At 35.8% G+C, this 16,651-nt stretch overlaps 1 protein-coding gene across 1 annotated transcript; it reads left to right on the top strand.

The window, feature by feature from the left end:
• The first annotated feature begins 11,292 nt into the window (after nucleotides 1-11,292).
• LOC139877022 (zeatin O-glucosyltransferase-like) lies at nucleotides 11,293-12,965 on the top strand. The gene has a single exon (XM_071864432.1). The coding sequence runs from the start codon at nucleotides 11,303-11,305 to the stop codon at nucleotides 12,716-12,718; it is 1,416 nt and encodes a 471-aa protein (XP_071720533.1). The 5' UTR covers nucleotides 11,293-11,302; the 3' UTR covers nucleotides 12,719-12,965.
• Nucleotides 12,966-16,651: the final 3,686 nt, after the last annotated feature.

Raw genomic sequence — 16,651 nt, 5'->3', positions numbered from 1 at the left:
TTTAATCATTGTAAGTTATGTTCAACCTTTTTACATTAATGTCTCGTAGCTAAGTTATTATTATGCTTATTTAATCCGAAGTAATCATGATGTTGGGCTAATTACTAAAATTGGGTAATTGGGCTTTGTACCATAATTGGGGTTTGGACAAAAGAACGACACTTGTGGAAATTAGACTATGGGCTATTAATGGGCTTTATATTTGTTTAACTAAATGATAGTTTATTAATGTTAATATAAAGATTTACAATTGGGCGTCCCTATAAATTACCATATACACTCGATCAGACACGATGGGCGGGGTATTTATATGTATGAATAATCGTTCATTTAACCGGACACGGGAATGGATTAATAGCCACTAGAATAATTAAAACAGGGGTGAAATTATGTACAAGGACACTTGCTATAATTGATAACAAAATATTAAAACCTTGGGTTACACTCAGTCGACATCCTGGTGTAATTATTAAACAAAGTATTAAAATCTTGTTACAGTTTAAGTCCCCAATTAGTTGGAATATTTAACTTCGGGTATAAGGATAATTTGACGAGGACACTCGCACTTTATATTTATGACTGATGGACTGTTATGGACAAAAAAACCAGACGGACATATTAAATAATCCAGGACAAAGGACAATTAACCCATGGGCAGAAAACTAAAATCAACACGTCAAACATCATGATTACGGAAGTTTAAATAAGCATAATTCTTTTATTTCATATTTAATTTCCTTTATTTTATATTTAATTGCACTTCTAATTATCGCATTTTTATTGTTATTTTATTTAATTGCATTTTTAATTATCGTACTTTTTAATTAGCGCAAGTTTATTTTATCGCACTTTTATTATTCGCAATTTCATTATTGTTATTTACTTTACGCTTTAATTTAAGTCTTGTATTTATTTTTAATATTTTACATTTGGTTTTAACTGCGACTAAAGTTTTAAAATCGACAAACCAGTCATTAAACGGTAAAAAACCCCCTTTTTATAATAATAATATTACTTATATATATATTTGTATTTTTATAAAAGTAAACTAATATAGCGTTAAGCTTTGTTTAAAAAGATTCCCTGTGGAACGAACCAGACTTACTAAAAACTACACTACTGTACGATTAGGTACACTGCCTATAAGTGTTGTAGCAAGGTTTAAGTATATCCATTCTATAAATAAATAAATATCTTGTGTAAAAATGTATCGTATTTAATAGTATTTCGTAGTAAATTAATAGCTATTTTATATATACCTCGCACGACATCAGGTGGTCAATTTCTGCTTCATGGTTTGAAATGCTGATTCGTGTTCGGTTCCCCAAACTAACTTCTTCCCTTTGTGAGTCAGCGTGGTCAAAGGACGCGCAATCAGAGAGAAACCTTCAATAAATCTTCGATAGTAACCAGCGAGACCTAAAAATTGGCGGATATGAGTCAGAGTAGTGGGGTTTTCCCACTTGTTGATAGCTTCGATCTTTGTAGGATCAACTTTGATACCTTGATCGCTCACAATATGACCCAGGAATTGGACTTCCTTCAACCAAAACTCGCAATTGGAGAATTTGGCATAAAGTTCCTCTTGTCTCAAGATTTCAAGCACTAGTCAAAGATGTTGCTCATGTTCTTCTTCGCTTTTGGAGTAGATGAGGATATCATCTATGAAGACGATAACGAACTTATCCAGGTATGGCTTGCATACACGATTCATGAGATCCATAAACACGGCAGGTGCGTTGGTTAAACCGAATGGCATCACGAGAAACTCATAATGACCATAACGGGTTCTGAACGCAGTTTTCGTCACATCACTCTCCTTCACCCTTAACTAGTGATAACCTGATCACAAATTGATCTTAGAATAAACGCTTGATCCTTGCAGCTGATCGAAAAGATCATCAATTCTGGGAAGGGGATACCGATTCTTGATCGTCAACTTGTTCAGCTCACGATAATCGATACACATGCGGAAAGATCCGTCCTTCTTTTTCACAAATAAAATAGGTGCGCCCCAAGGCGATGAACTTGGTTGGATAAATCCACGGTCTAGCAGTTCTTGTAGTTGATTCTGCAACTCTTGCATTTCGGAAGTTGCGAGTCGATAAGGTGCGCGAGCTACAGGTGCAGCTCCTGGCACTAAATCGATCTGAAACTCCACTGCCCTCTTTGGCGGTAATCCAGGCAATTCTTCTGGGAAGACATCGGGAAATTCGTTCACAATTCGTACATCATCCACGCTCTTCACCTCGGTTTCTAATGTTTTCACATGTGCTAAAACAGCAAGACGTCCTTTCTTCATGATCTTTTGTGCCTTCATGCAACTAATGAGGTTCAGCTTCAAGTTACATCTCTCTTCGTAAATAATCAGTGGCTCACCATCTCCGTGTAGTATACGAATAGCTTTATCTCCACAGATAATGTCGGCCCTTACCTTGGTCAACCAGTCCATACCGACAATCACGTCAAAACTTCCCAATTTGATGGGTATCAAGTCAATCTCAAAATCCACACCAGCTATGTTGATAATACCTCCTCGGCTAATTTGGTCAACTTTATCAAGTTTTCCATTGACTACCTCAACAAGCATACTCTCCTTTAAAGGAACTAACGACCAATTTATCTTATAGCAAAAGTGTCTACATACATAACTCCTATCGGCACCAGTATCAAATAGGACAGAAGCTAATAGATTGTTGATAGTGAATATACCTGTAACCAAGTCGAGGTTCTCACGGGCATCCCTTACGTTTACGTTGAAAGCTCTTCCACGCGCTGGCCCATCGTCCTTTCTCTTGTTGGGACATTCATTCCTGAAGTGGCCCTGTTGTCCACACTCATAGCACTTCCTTGGTCCAGTAGGGTTTGTCTTCACAGTTGGGGTGGTGATCTTGCAGTCTTTGCCAATATGCCCAGTCCTTTTACACTTTTCACAGACCACATTGCAGTACCCGGTATGATGCTTGTAGCATCTCTTGCACTGCGGGAGACTACTCTTGTAGTTAGGGTTTGAGCTAGGGTTTGGGTTGGGGTTCCTCCTGTCGTTGTTCCCTTGAAACTTTCATGCCTCTTAGCTGGGTTTTGATCAAAGACCCTTCCCTTGTTGTTGTCCCACTTACGTTTCTCATTACTACCTCCCGATTCTGATTTTGCCTTTTCTGGTTCTTTGCTGGTAATTTGGTTTATCAGGGTGTGCGCCATGCGCATAGCTTCGGGAACATCAGCTGGTTTCGAAGAGGTGACATTTCCCTGGATGGACTTGGGAAGTCCCCACAAATACCGTTCCATTCACTTAAATTCCGGGGTAACCATCGTGGGGCACATCAGAGCTAATTCAAGGTACATTCGGTTATAACCATCAAGATCGTTTCCCACAACCTTCAACTCCCAAAACTCAGCTTCCATTTTCTGAATCTCTGTTCTGGGGCAGTACTCTTCGATCATAGCCCCCTTAAATTCCTCCCACGGTGTAGCATAAGCCTCGTCAATACCCTTAGCCTGAGCAAGTGTGTTCCACCAGGTTAAAGTGCCGCCGACAGTGTACAGGAGGCATACTTAGTCTTGTTCATTTCTGAGCAGTTGCTCACAAGGAACACATCTTCCAATTTCTCAAACCACCTCATCAGTCCAACCGGCCCCTCAGTACCACTGAAATTTTGGGGCTTGCAGCTTTGAAATTCCTTATAGGTACACCCGTTATGATTGTTCTGGTTAACAGGTGGAGCTTGGGGGTTGACATTCGCAATTGCTGCGGCTACTCGTTTAGTTATCATCTCCTCAATCCGTGTTGCTGTGGGCGTTGATCTTCCGTTTGCCATTGATCTTCGAAACAGAAATTCCGACTTAAGTCAAAATCCAGCACTCAATAAATAGTAGTACAGTATATGGTAACCAACATGGAATCAACACATTGCATGTTAATTAAGTAATGCAACTAGATACAGATACCACATAATCATCATATAGTAACGTAAATAGAACACCGTACGGAAATTAAACAAAACAAAGTTCCATTCATTAATAAGAAAGTGGCATACATCCGCATAAGGTTCGTACAATATATTAGCAAAACATGAAACTACAAATGGGATTACATAATGAAATCTAATACAATAGCCCTATGGTGATGGTGGATAAAGGATGTCCATTATGTGGGACACCTGGTCCTCGAGCACAGTTACCCGAGCACGGAGGATATGCACTTCCCTCGTCAGTTCCTCGACGACGGGGGATGCTGGTGGGGAAGGCGGTGCAGACAGTACAGGTGGAGCTGGTGGCGCAGACAGTCCAGTACCAGAAGTAGACGGTGCATAACGGGAAGCCTTACGCACGAATGGATCGGCAGGGTAAGGCACAACCCGCTTACGGGAGGTAACCCTAACCAACTGTCCGCGTGCGTCCACGAACAGTCTACCTCCGTTAACCCCTGAAATAATAGTACCATCGAAACGATACCGCTTCTTCGGCGGGGTAGAGGGCGGCTGCAAGGGCGTCTCCTCAGGGTCCTCATCGAAATCCTCGTCGGAATCCTCCTCGCTGAAGTCATCGGATGATGAGTCGTCTAAATCATCTGAGGGTGGATCTGCTCGACCGGTGGTCATCAGTAGATATCTGCTAGTCGTCTGAATCGTCTGACCCAATGTCCTCGTTCATTACGGAAAGGACCGTCCTCATTTTTCCCAGGAATCACAGCACCACCGTAATGGTGCTGTGGCTCCGGGAGTCCTGGGCTAGGTGGAGCTGGAATCTCCTCTGGGCCCCCATCTCCGTCTGAGATGATCATCAGGTCAGGTGCGTGGCTATTGTCCCCAGAGGATGAATCGCCATAGTCACTGGAGGGTAGCGATGATGGGATCTGTGAGTCGGCAGCAGTAGCAGGCGAGGTGGCAGATGAATCTGAGTCGCTGTCCAAGTCAATGATGATGGGCAGGATATCCGACATCTGAACAAGGAAAAATAACTTTTTTCATGTCAGTAAGTCATATAGCAAGCACGTATTAGGCAAAGTAACTACGACAGTCTAGATCATCTATAGCAGTAAATAGCATGGCAATAATAACAAACCCTATAGAAGTATCATGAAATCGAAAGCAGATAGTAGCATGCAGTAGTGAAAACAAGTAGCAGTATACGACATATAGCGGTAAAAGTAAGCAGCAGCATGCAGCAAGTTCCGCAGAAATAAGTAAACTAGCAAGTTGTAGATTAGTCCTATTAGTGAATCCTACTCGGTCCGGTCTAGACTCACTAATGCAACCTAATTCCCTACAACCAATGCTCTGATACCAAATGTGATGCCCCGTACAAAATTTATGTGTACAGATCATCAACAACAGGATCATTACAAGGTCAAACACTATATGATGTTTTAAAATAAGTTTACATTCATAAGAAAGGGTGACGTCATAACTAACATCAAAAGTTTTACAACCAATAGTAGGCTTCTACGAATAGAAGCAATTAACATAAGTACGAGACCCTAGGTCATTACAAATTCATTGTTTCAAAAGTAACATAGTTTGTTAATGCAAGGTAAACGTTTCATGCAGAGACATCTCTAACAAAAGCAGCGGGAGTCTACACAGCAAGACAACTACAGCGGAAGCATCAAACCTCTAAGCACCTGAGAAAACATGCTTAAAAATGTCAACACGAATATTGGTGAGCTATAGTTTAAGTATAATAGTAATGTAAGGTAGGCCACGATATTTCAGTATTTCAAAACAGTATGAAAAGTATATGTTCAACCGTGGGCACTTGGTAACTAACTTAACGTAATATCAACCCCTAAAAGTACACTTGGCAAGTGCGGAAGTTTACGAAGTATTAAACACCCGTTAAATGCTAGCGCTACTAGCCCGAGTGGGGGTGTCAAACCCTATGGATCCATATCTAAGATTCGCGTTCACCGGTTCAAAGACCAATGACTAAATGTTACCGAGCTAAGGGGAAAGTTTATGCCGTTGTATAACCCACACATATATAAAGTTTAGGTACTCGTGCCTAGTATGTAAAATGTAAAAAGCGCATGTATTCTCAGTTCCCAAAATAGTTAAAGTAAAAAGGGATGCTATAACTCACAGTGAAAAGTAGTAAAGTCTGTACGAGATAAGTAAGCAAGTAGTTGGTCCAAAAGGTCCTCAACCTAAGTCAAAAGTTACTAAGTCAGTAAATCGTTCCCAAAGGTTTAATAGTATGTAAATTAGGTCTTAAGTATCATCATCATTAATCATCAATCAAAAGAGTAAAGTAAGTTTCAATCAAGAATAGAGATCGAAACAAGGGCTGACTTCGTTCAGCTGGTACGACCTCTATACAAATCGAAAAGATGCGTAGTCAGTGGCTATGGCTCCATACGTGAGTCTTCCAACCATTGACCAATTTTCAGAACCAAACTCGGCTTCGTTTGACCGTGGCGATGGTTTAAGTGCTAGTAGGTCATAAATTTCAGCACAACATTACAAAGGTGTAGTGACTTCGGAAGGCTATAAATCCTAAACCGTAAGTCGGATTAAGACGAGGCCTAAACGGAAAATCATCTACTCGAACCGAATTAACTGGAAATCAACTTTCCAGTAGCCCAGGAAGCCTGATCAGACCCAGAAGACAGTAAGCAAAGTGCTTCAGTGGGTTCTTGGTGCTTGATGCTCATCACAGTTCTCATCCTTGATGCTTATAGCTTCAAGTGTATAACTCGTTGATGTGTTTGCATCATCTTTACAAAGTTTTAACCATCATGACACTAGTGTATGTCTAAGATAAATATCACAACTCATTTAAGGGTTGTAAGAAGTTTGATGAACCAAAGTTACATCAAGATCTTAGATCTGACACATACATGAGTTCTAATAGTAATATTAAGCTATAAACTTGAATGTAAACTAAATAAACAAGATCTTAAGTTGTAGAACTTAGATCTTAGTTAGATCTTGAAGATCCTAGACTAAAAAGTCTAGATCTAGTGTTCTTAAGTTAAACCCTAAGTTATGGAACTTGGATCTTCACTTTAATAAAACCATAAGTTATGAAACTTAGATTTTTATCTTGTAGAATGTATTTAAGCTTATAAGCTTTTGTTTAAAACAAGATTGGAAGACCATAAGCTATAGAAACTTAGATCCAACATAAGTGTATGAAGTTATAACTAGAAAGTTTAACTTTCATGTTCTTGAACGTACAAAGTTTAACTTTAGTTTCAAGAAAAATGATATCAAGTTTAACTAGTAATACTTGATCAAAATTATAATTCACGAATTTAAATGCAAAAATTAAAGAAATAAACTAAGGTTACAAGTAACAAGTTCATGTTTTTTTCATACTTAAGAAGATTCAAGCCAAAGCTTGGATCTTAAGAAAATAAACCTTAAGTTTACAAAACATGAACACAAGTAAGATTTTAAAGCTTATGAACTTTAGATCTTTATAATATTTCAAGTGTAGAACCATAAACTAACAAGCTTAGATCCTTGTACTTGACTTCTCATCAAACAAAGGATGGAAGAAGCAAGATTCATGAAGATACAAACTAGAAAGTTTGATCTTGAACAACAACAACAAACTAGTAAATTGATGATGAACTTGGTGATTTTTAATGGAAAAAGAAGAAAGAAAAATAAAGTTGTTACTTACAATTTTGAGAGAAAAGTTGAGAGAAAAGAAAGTATAAGTATGATGTGTGTGTGGAATGAAGTAAAGACTAGTTTATAAGTAACAAAAAAAGAAAATTGGAGCTCACTCCCTCCTAGCCCCAAACCGTCAGTTTCAAGCTCCCAAATGGGGATGGTCAAGTTCAACTTTCATGTGTGGGAGGGTGGTGTTGGCTAAGAAAGTGTATAAGTCAAATACATGGAAAAGAGGTGCATGCATGCTTGAGACATCTTTGTCTCCTACACCTTAATTAATCTATGTTTAACCTTAATAAATCACTAGTAATATAATGGTCTCACAATTAGTCCATTAAGTAATGTAGGGTAGGCTTCCAAGTCCAATAATATAAGCCCAAGTATAAGTAAGCAAAAAATTAGTAAAAGTCCAAGTAATTAACTACTTACATTAGTTAATTAGAAATGATTAATAATAATTAATTATGTACGTAAATAATATTTGAAATATTATTCGTGAAAAGCGTGTGTCACAAAGACAAGTCGGGACATTGGAAAGTCAATTACGGTAACAAGTAAAATGTATAAGAATACATTTAGTACAACGTAAGTATTAATAATAAATATTAATAATATAGTTGGAAAATCTTATTAATAATATAGTTGGAAAATCCAGGGTCGTTACATCACCTTATGGAAATATAATGGTAGTATTCTTGAGTTTTCAGTGCACCGTGCGTGGGATACCATTAGGCCACATTCTGCTTCTGTCAACTGGTTTTAAATTGTTTGGTATTCGCAAAGCATCCCTCGACACACGTTCATGTTGTGGCTTGCTATTCGTAAGAAGCTGAAGACACGGGATCAGCTACGTAAATGGGAGATTCATGCCAGGAGTAACTTGCTTTGTTATTTTTGTAAAACATGTGTTGAAACTCATGAGCATTTATTTTTTGAGTGTCGTTATGCAGCTTCAGTATGGGCCAAAGTTAAAATGAGAATTCAAGCGCCTCTTAATAGCTCACAATTTCATGTTCTTATTGACATGCTCACAATTTCATGTTCTTATTGACATGTTGCAACCTTTAGCTGCTCGAACTTTTGTGGATGTGGTTGTGTCGAAGCTTGTTTTTGTTGCTACAATTTACTTTGTTTGGCAAGAAAGGAACAATAGGTGTTTCAAAGGGAAGGTGAGATCAGTCCAATGCTTAGCGGATCTAATTTTATCCACAGTTAGGCTTAAATTACTTTCGCTTCGGTTTAAAGGCACTCCTCAAGTTGCAGCTATGAGATCGGCCTAGCTTCTATAAGAGTCAGTTGTTGGGTCTAGTCGAATGTCTGTTTAGTGTTTGGCTAGTTGTTGTTTGGCGGCTTAGTGGGTTGCAGGGCTCTCTTATAACACTTGTGCTTCATTGTAACCATTTTATTATTTTTAATAATATTCATCGGGGTAACCCTTTACCCAAATATATATATATATATATATATATATATATATATATATATATATATATATATATATATATATATATATATATATAGTCAAAAGTTCAAACGAGAACTAAAAAAATGGCGAGAACTGCGAGAACCATTAAATTACAAGGATTATCACATGTGAGTAAGTTGAATCACATATAAATGTTGATGGAGAGTAAGATTGAATAAAAAAATGTTTGAAAAAACCTATAATTTAACAATATAATCAAATATATAATGTCTCGTTCACATGTGCAGATGTGTTTGTGAACACGCGAACATCTTCTTAGAATTCACAATTGAACATTTAATTTGTGGTTGTGAACAATTGTTTTGCAATGATATGAACATTAGATAACAATTATATTCAATCTATTGAATATGAATGCATATAAATTATTTAGTTAAAAGGTTCTCGCAGTTCTCGCTTTTTTTGTGATTCTCGTTTATATATATATATATATATATATATATATATATATATATATATATATATATATATATATATATATATATATATATATATATATATATATATACATATATATATATATACATATACATATATATATATATATGTACATATACATATATATCTATATATATATATATATATATATATATATATATATATATATATATGTACATATATATATATATACATATACATATATATATATATATATATATGTACATATATATATATATATACATATACATATATATATGTACATATACATATATATATATATATATATATATATATATATATATATATATATATATATATATATATATATATATATATGCGATCTGATGACAACATAAGCATCATACATAGTAGAATATGATGATCTTCAAGGTACGTTGAATGAAATATCAGTTAAATATAAGAGAAATATTTTGGCATGAAGAATAAGAAATATAAAAAATTTAATGCAATTAAAAAAAGAAATGAACATGTATATATTTAATGAATACTATATATAAATCAAATTAGCTATGATGATATATTTATTTTTACATACTATATGTTTATATAGTTAAACATTTCGGATAGTATCGGGTTCATTCATGAATTCTAAATTGTCATATATATTTGATAAAAAACATCTATGTACATATTTATATTCATATTTTTCCATTTACATATTTATATTCATATTTTTCCATTTATTCATATTCGTTTTAAACAAATTAGATCGGATAAATGTTCATCTAATCGGATAATAATTGGAATTCCTAATCACCACTACTTAATAAGAATGAAAGGTTTTTTTTATGTTAGGACAGAGTCATCATTTTTTAACCACCACTACTTAATAAGAATGATGGTTATATATACATCATAAATTTCAATACATAAAAGAATACTTTTTTATATGCTTAATATACATAATGCTTTAATTCAATTAAACAATATATGTTTTTTTTTTATCTTAGATAAAACTTTAAAACTGTCTCATATAAATAGTTGTGAAATTAGAACATTCATTCATTCGTGTAGCACACAAGTTTAAGTTCAAAATCTTGTGTAATAAATAAAGTGATGTTTTATCATAAGCTAATTGTTGACTTATAGCAAATCTTATTTGCATCCTTTCTAAGGTTTTGTTTTTCTTTATCCACATATATGTTTCACTTCGACATAGTTTTGTTATTTATTCATTTATTTTGTGTTTGAATCCAGCATTGTAGTCATAACTTGTTACTACTTAGTAGTTGATGCATGTCAGCAATAGCGCCTTAAACCTAACTACGTACCAAATCAAGTTCTAAGATGTTGAAATTTTTCTAGACCGTTGTATCATGATATCGGACCCATCACATGCTGAACCATAAGCATAAGCACATGGCCTTAATTTTCTTTTTATAATTCGTAACTACGAGTAGTACATAACTCTAATTCCTCTTCATAATTTTATCTCTAAGTTTGCCTAATAGTCATCATCCATACTTCTCTGTCCAAACACCTAATTAAAACGTTTTTTTTACTTAAATTAGTAAGAAACGGAATTATAAGTATATTACCCTATTAGTCCAGGCAATTTAATTCTCGCAACAAGTACAAAAAGATCTTTCATATTCAGCATATATTACCATTAACATACAAATATATTTGTCATTGTCAACAACAATGATACCTTCAATCATGCATCCATTGATATATCTATCTATTTAACATATAAAGCAAACTACCATTTGATTATAACAAAGTCAGCAAAATGGCTCAAGACCAAGAAGTATGCGTTGTAATGGTCCCCTTTTTAGCACAAGGCCATCTCAACCAACTCCTCCACCTCTCCCGCCTTATCTCCGCCTACAAACTCCCCGTCCACTTCCTCGGCGGCACCACCCACATCCGCCAAGCCAAGCATCGCGTCCATGGATGGGACCCACTTGTTGTCTCCAACATTCATTTCCATGACTTTCCAATCCCAACATTCGCTAACTCTTCACCAAACCCTGATCATTCCACCACTCGTTTCCCTAACCAGCTCGTGCCATCGTTTAAATCCGCTATGCACCTTCGCGAACCATTCTTGAAACTTATATCCGATCTAGCAACTACCACGAAACGAATCGTTATCATTCATGATTACTTGATGAGCTCTGTAGTTCAAGACTATTCTAATTTCCCTAACTCTGAGGTTTACTTGTTTCAACCCTGTTCTGCTTTTACCACCTTTTGGTTCCATTGGGAGGAAACAAAAACATTGGAGCTAGACGATGAAAACGAATCATTGAGGGCAAAACTCCCTTCAACAGAAGGGTGTTACTCTGATGAGTTTTTGGAGCTGATGCATTCTGCAAATGCATCATATAAGAAGCTTAACAATTCAGGAACACTTTACGATACGAGCAAAGTGTTTGAAGAAAAGTACTTAGAATTACTTAAGAATGAAAAACTTAAGACGGGTGCATCCAAGAATTGGGCTGTTGGTCCATTTAATCCGGTTACCATAACTGACCGTAAGAATGCCAGTACTGAATCGATCAAGTTACTGAATTGGCTTGATGAACAACAACCAAATTCGGTGATTTATGTCTCGTTTGGTACCACGGTGTCATTAACAGTCGAAGAAGCGAAAGAGATTGCAACTGGGTTGGAAGAAAGCGGTGTGAAGTTCATATGGGTAGTGAGGGAAGCCGATAAAGTTGACATCTTTGACGGAGAAAGTAATCGGAAAGTTGAGTTGCCGGAAGGGTATGAAGAGAGGGTTGAAAAGAGTGGGGTAGGGGTGGTGGTAAGGGGATGGGCCCCACAACTTGACATATTGGGCCACCCATCAACGGGCGGGTTTATGAGTCATTGTGGGTGGAATTCGTGCACCGAGGGAATCAGTATGGGGGTTCCAATAGCTGCGTGGCCAATGCATTCTGATCAACCGAGGAACGCTTTGCTGATAACCAACGTGCTAGGAACAGCTATATACGCAAGAGAATGGGAGCAACGAGACAAGAAGGTGGATGCTTCGATGGTTTCAGACGTTGTTAGACGGTTGATGGTGTCAGAAGAAGGGTGTGCAATGCGAAAGAAGGCTGAGGAGCTCGGTGTCGCAGTAAGGAGGTCTGTTGAGGAAGGAGGCATAATGCATAAAGAATTGGAAGACTTTGTTGCCCAAATCACCAGAGGTTAAGTAACAGCGTTTATTGGATTTGTTATATTAATTTGGTTGTCGAGAATAATTCAATTTTATGTTTACTTACTATTCATGTTACATGAATAGAGTCATAATATGTTTTATGTATAATATGTGTTCTTGTGAGAGTAGTGAAGTGCCCTTTCCGTATTCCATCCCCCATCGATACCGTGCTCTTAGTGTAAGTAATCCTTTTTCGTATTATGCATCCAAATCTCAACATTTACTAATTTACCGCGTTATTTGTGACTCGCTTCAAATGTTGATTGTCTTAAATAATCAGTAATGTTTTGCAATGTTACTTGTGTATTTGATTGTAAATATAATGTTAAATGTATGTGTAATTCTGTAAATTTAGGATTTGATTGCACCTTAATTTTGTAATTATTGACTTTTTTCTTGATTTTTCGGATGTTTTTTTTTTTTGAAAGGCAAAGTTAGTTGTTAGTTGTTAAACTCGAACTTGGGTCACTCTCGAATCCATGAAACATGGATACCAATGAAGCAAGGCCTCATTGGCGATTTTTCGGATGTTAATGGGTCGATAGTGATAGATACATTTCCATCGTATGGTCGATGATGAGATGATGTTGGTGGGAGATACAACCATTGTTTGTATTTGGTACCAATCTTCAAGGCTGAGTTTTTATCAAACACATCATGAGTTTAGTAATATAAAATGAGATGATGTTGGTTGTATTTATTGCATCATCATAAGAGGTATAGTGTAATAATTCAATAAACATTCAAAGAATGGGGCTTACAATTGTTTGGTTTACTATATTTATTGCAACTCCAGTGAGTTAACTCGATTTTGAAAAAGTATATGTAATTATAATTATAATTATATTATAATTGTTTGTCTAAAGGTGAAAATATAATTTAACAGGAGATATGACACGAACTAGTGAAATAACCTGTAAAATTACGAGTTTGTTTAAACGAAACAGCTTAATAATATGTTTTAAGTATTAAGAGAATGTAAATGTTAAGGTCCATTTAGTATAATGACCCGTGGAACAACGAATTCCGACTAAGAAACTTGTCGTTGTTTTTACAAATATATTGATGTACTTAACTTGGTCAGTATAAATAAACTACCTTGATGTACTTAACTTTGTCATTAAAGCCTACATTACAACCTTTTATTGAGACATTTATTTTGCATACATATGTAACGTAATCAATCTCGTAAAAAGTACCCATATTTAAATAATAATAATAATAATATAATAACTATAATTATAATTATAATTATAATTATAATTATAATAAATAATAATAAAGTTTGTTTAAAAATTGAGTATTTATATATTTAATAATAATTATTAATAATAACAAATGCCTCTTGATAAATTTTTAAAAATAAAACTACAATTATTATATGAAGATTGTAGAATATGTTTCAAAGTTTGTACACGTGTTTATGAGGTGATTTGTAAAAGATTGTACAATTTATTTTAAAGCTTATACATATGGTTATGTAAATACGGTTGTATATAATGCTCAAATATTGTACATATGTTCATGATGGTGTTTTACCATAAAGTTATACATAATGTTTCTAATATTGTACATTTAGTCATGATGGTGTTTTATCATAAGGTTGTACACAATGCTTCATATATTATAAAATTAACATGTTAATATTTTTACTAAATATAATGACATCATCATGAGGGCTTAGAATTTTTTTCTTTATTTTTGAATTTTGTTAACCTTAGATAATTCTTATTTATGATATCATTAAATAGATTTAATTTAATTGTAAAAATAATTCAATTTATGACATCACCTACATGTCCTCACAATTTTTTGTTTTTTTGTTTTTTGATTTTTTTTATAGAAGAAAAAAAGATAATTATTACATCATCATTTTAGCATTTTAATAGAACTTATAGAAGATTTCATTAGATGTAAATACAATTGTTTGTCTAAAGGTGAAAATATATCTGGATAATGAGTTTTTAAACCACATCTTTCAACACGTCTAAAAATGTATTATAGCACGGAAAAAATTACAGAGTTTTTCCGCAATTGATAGTTATCTATAATTAACTTCAACACTAATTTATTTTAAAACTTATAATTAAACTTCCGTGCAACGCACGTGTTCAACATGTTGGATGTCAAGGATATCAAAAACAAAAGAATTCGGACGAACAGGGGAGGCGCACCACGGCCTTGGAAAGCGCGATGCGGCCTAGTACATGAAACAGAGCATCAGTTTTGGAAAACGACTGTCCGAAGTTTAGCCTTGGAGGCGCGGTGGGGCCTCACATGGAGAGGCGCGGCTTCGTCTGGCAAGAAGTTTTCAAATTTATGTTTTTCTTGTTCTCCAAGGTGTTTTTGGCCTATATAAGCATCCTATTGTAACCCTCAGTTGTATCTACGAATTATATCAATAAAATCTCTCTAATTGATCCGTGGATTAAAGTAATCGACATTCGATTACATATAACCAAGTTAAATCTCGCGTCTTTAATTCTTTAATTATTGTTCTTTCGTTTGTCGATTGTGGAAGGGTAATTCAGTGTAATTACTCTATTGTTTGGGTCCTATAATCCTTACAATTGGTATCTAGAAGGTTCGAGTTGGGAACGATGGCGGAAGATGGTATATTAAAGATCGAGCGGTTTGATGGTAAAGACTTCGCCTTTTGGAAGATGCAAATAGAAGACTACTTGTATCAAAAGAAACTTCACCAACCTTTGTTGGAGACCAAACCCGAAGGCATGAACGATGCCAATTGGATGCTCTTGGATCGTCAACCATTGGGTGCGGTTCGTCTTGTACCCGCCAAGAACATTGTTGGTAATATCATGAATGAAAATACAACGTTTAATTGTTTGAAGGTGCTCTCCAACATGTATGAGAAACCTACGGCGGCGAATAAGGTCTTTCTCATGCGACAATTGTTCAACACGAAGATGAAGGAAGGTATGAGTGCAACGGATCATATCAACGAATTCAACAATCATGTTTCAAGATTAGAGTCGGTTGAAATCAAATTTGATGATGAACTAAAAGCACTAATCTTGCTTTCATCATTACCGGAAAGTTGGTCGGGTACGGTTACCGTGGTTAGTAGCTCTACCGGTACTACTAAGCTTGCGTATGAAGGAATTAGGGATTTAATTCTCGGTGAAGACACTCGTAGGAGAAGTTCGGGGGAATTGTTATCCGGTTCTTTGTTAAGTACCGACAACCGTGGTAGGAAAGTTGATCGCGGTGTGAAGAAGAGTAAAGGAAAGTTCAAGAAGAGGTATCCATCGAAAGACCGAAGTGACGTTATTTGTTGGTGTTGCAATCAAAAGGGGCATTATCAAAGATATTGTAAGAATGCTCCGGTTAAAGATTTTAACTTGACCGCGGAAGATACGGAGGATGCACTACTATGTAGTATTGAAAGTTCGATGGAGTCTTGGATCTTGGATTCGGGAGCTTCGTTTCACGCTACACCCACTAAGAGCTTGATGAGGAATTTTCGGGCGTATCAAGGTAAAGTTAGATTGGCAAACAACAAAAGTCTCGAGATTAAAGGTATAGGAGATGTTGTATTGAAGACTACTCTTGGTTCTAATTAGACTTTGAAGAACGTGAGGTTTATTCCTAAGTTAAAGAGGAAGTTAATCTCGGTTGGTCAATTAGATGAAGAAGGTAATGAGGTTACTTTCAAGAATCTCCAATGGGAGGTGATTAAGGGTAGTAATGTCATAGCTCGTGGACATAAAAGGGGAACTCTTTATATGGTTGAGATGTTTGAAGAAGACACGGTGATTGCTACGGTTGACGTTGGGGCTAGTTCTACTCTATGGCACCGAAGACTCGGACATATGGGTGAGAAGGGTATGAAGGTTCTTAGTTCGAGTGGGAGGATTCCGGATTTGAAAAAGCTAGAGCTTGGGTTTTGCGAACCATGTACTTATG

This window comes from Rutidosis leptorrhynchoides, chromosome 1 (genome assembly GCF_046630445.1).
Source record: "Rutidosis leptorrhynchoides isolate AG116_Rl617_1_P2 chromosome 1, CSIRO_AGI_Rlap_v1, whole genome shotgun sequence".
Lineage (NCBI taxonomy): Eukaryota > Viridiplantae > Streptophyta > Magnoliopsida > Asterales > Asteraceae > Rutidosis > Rutidosis leptorrhynchoides.
Note: the sequence above shows the minus strand (reverse complement) of the source record. Positions and strands in the feature narration are given on the sequence as shown.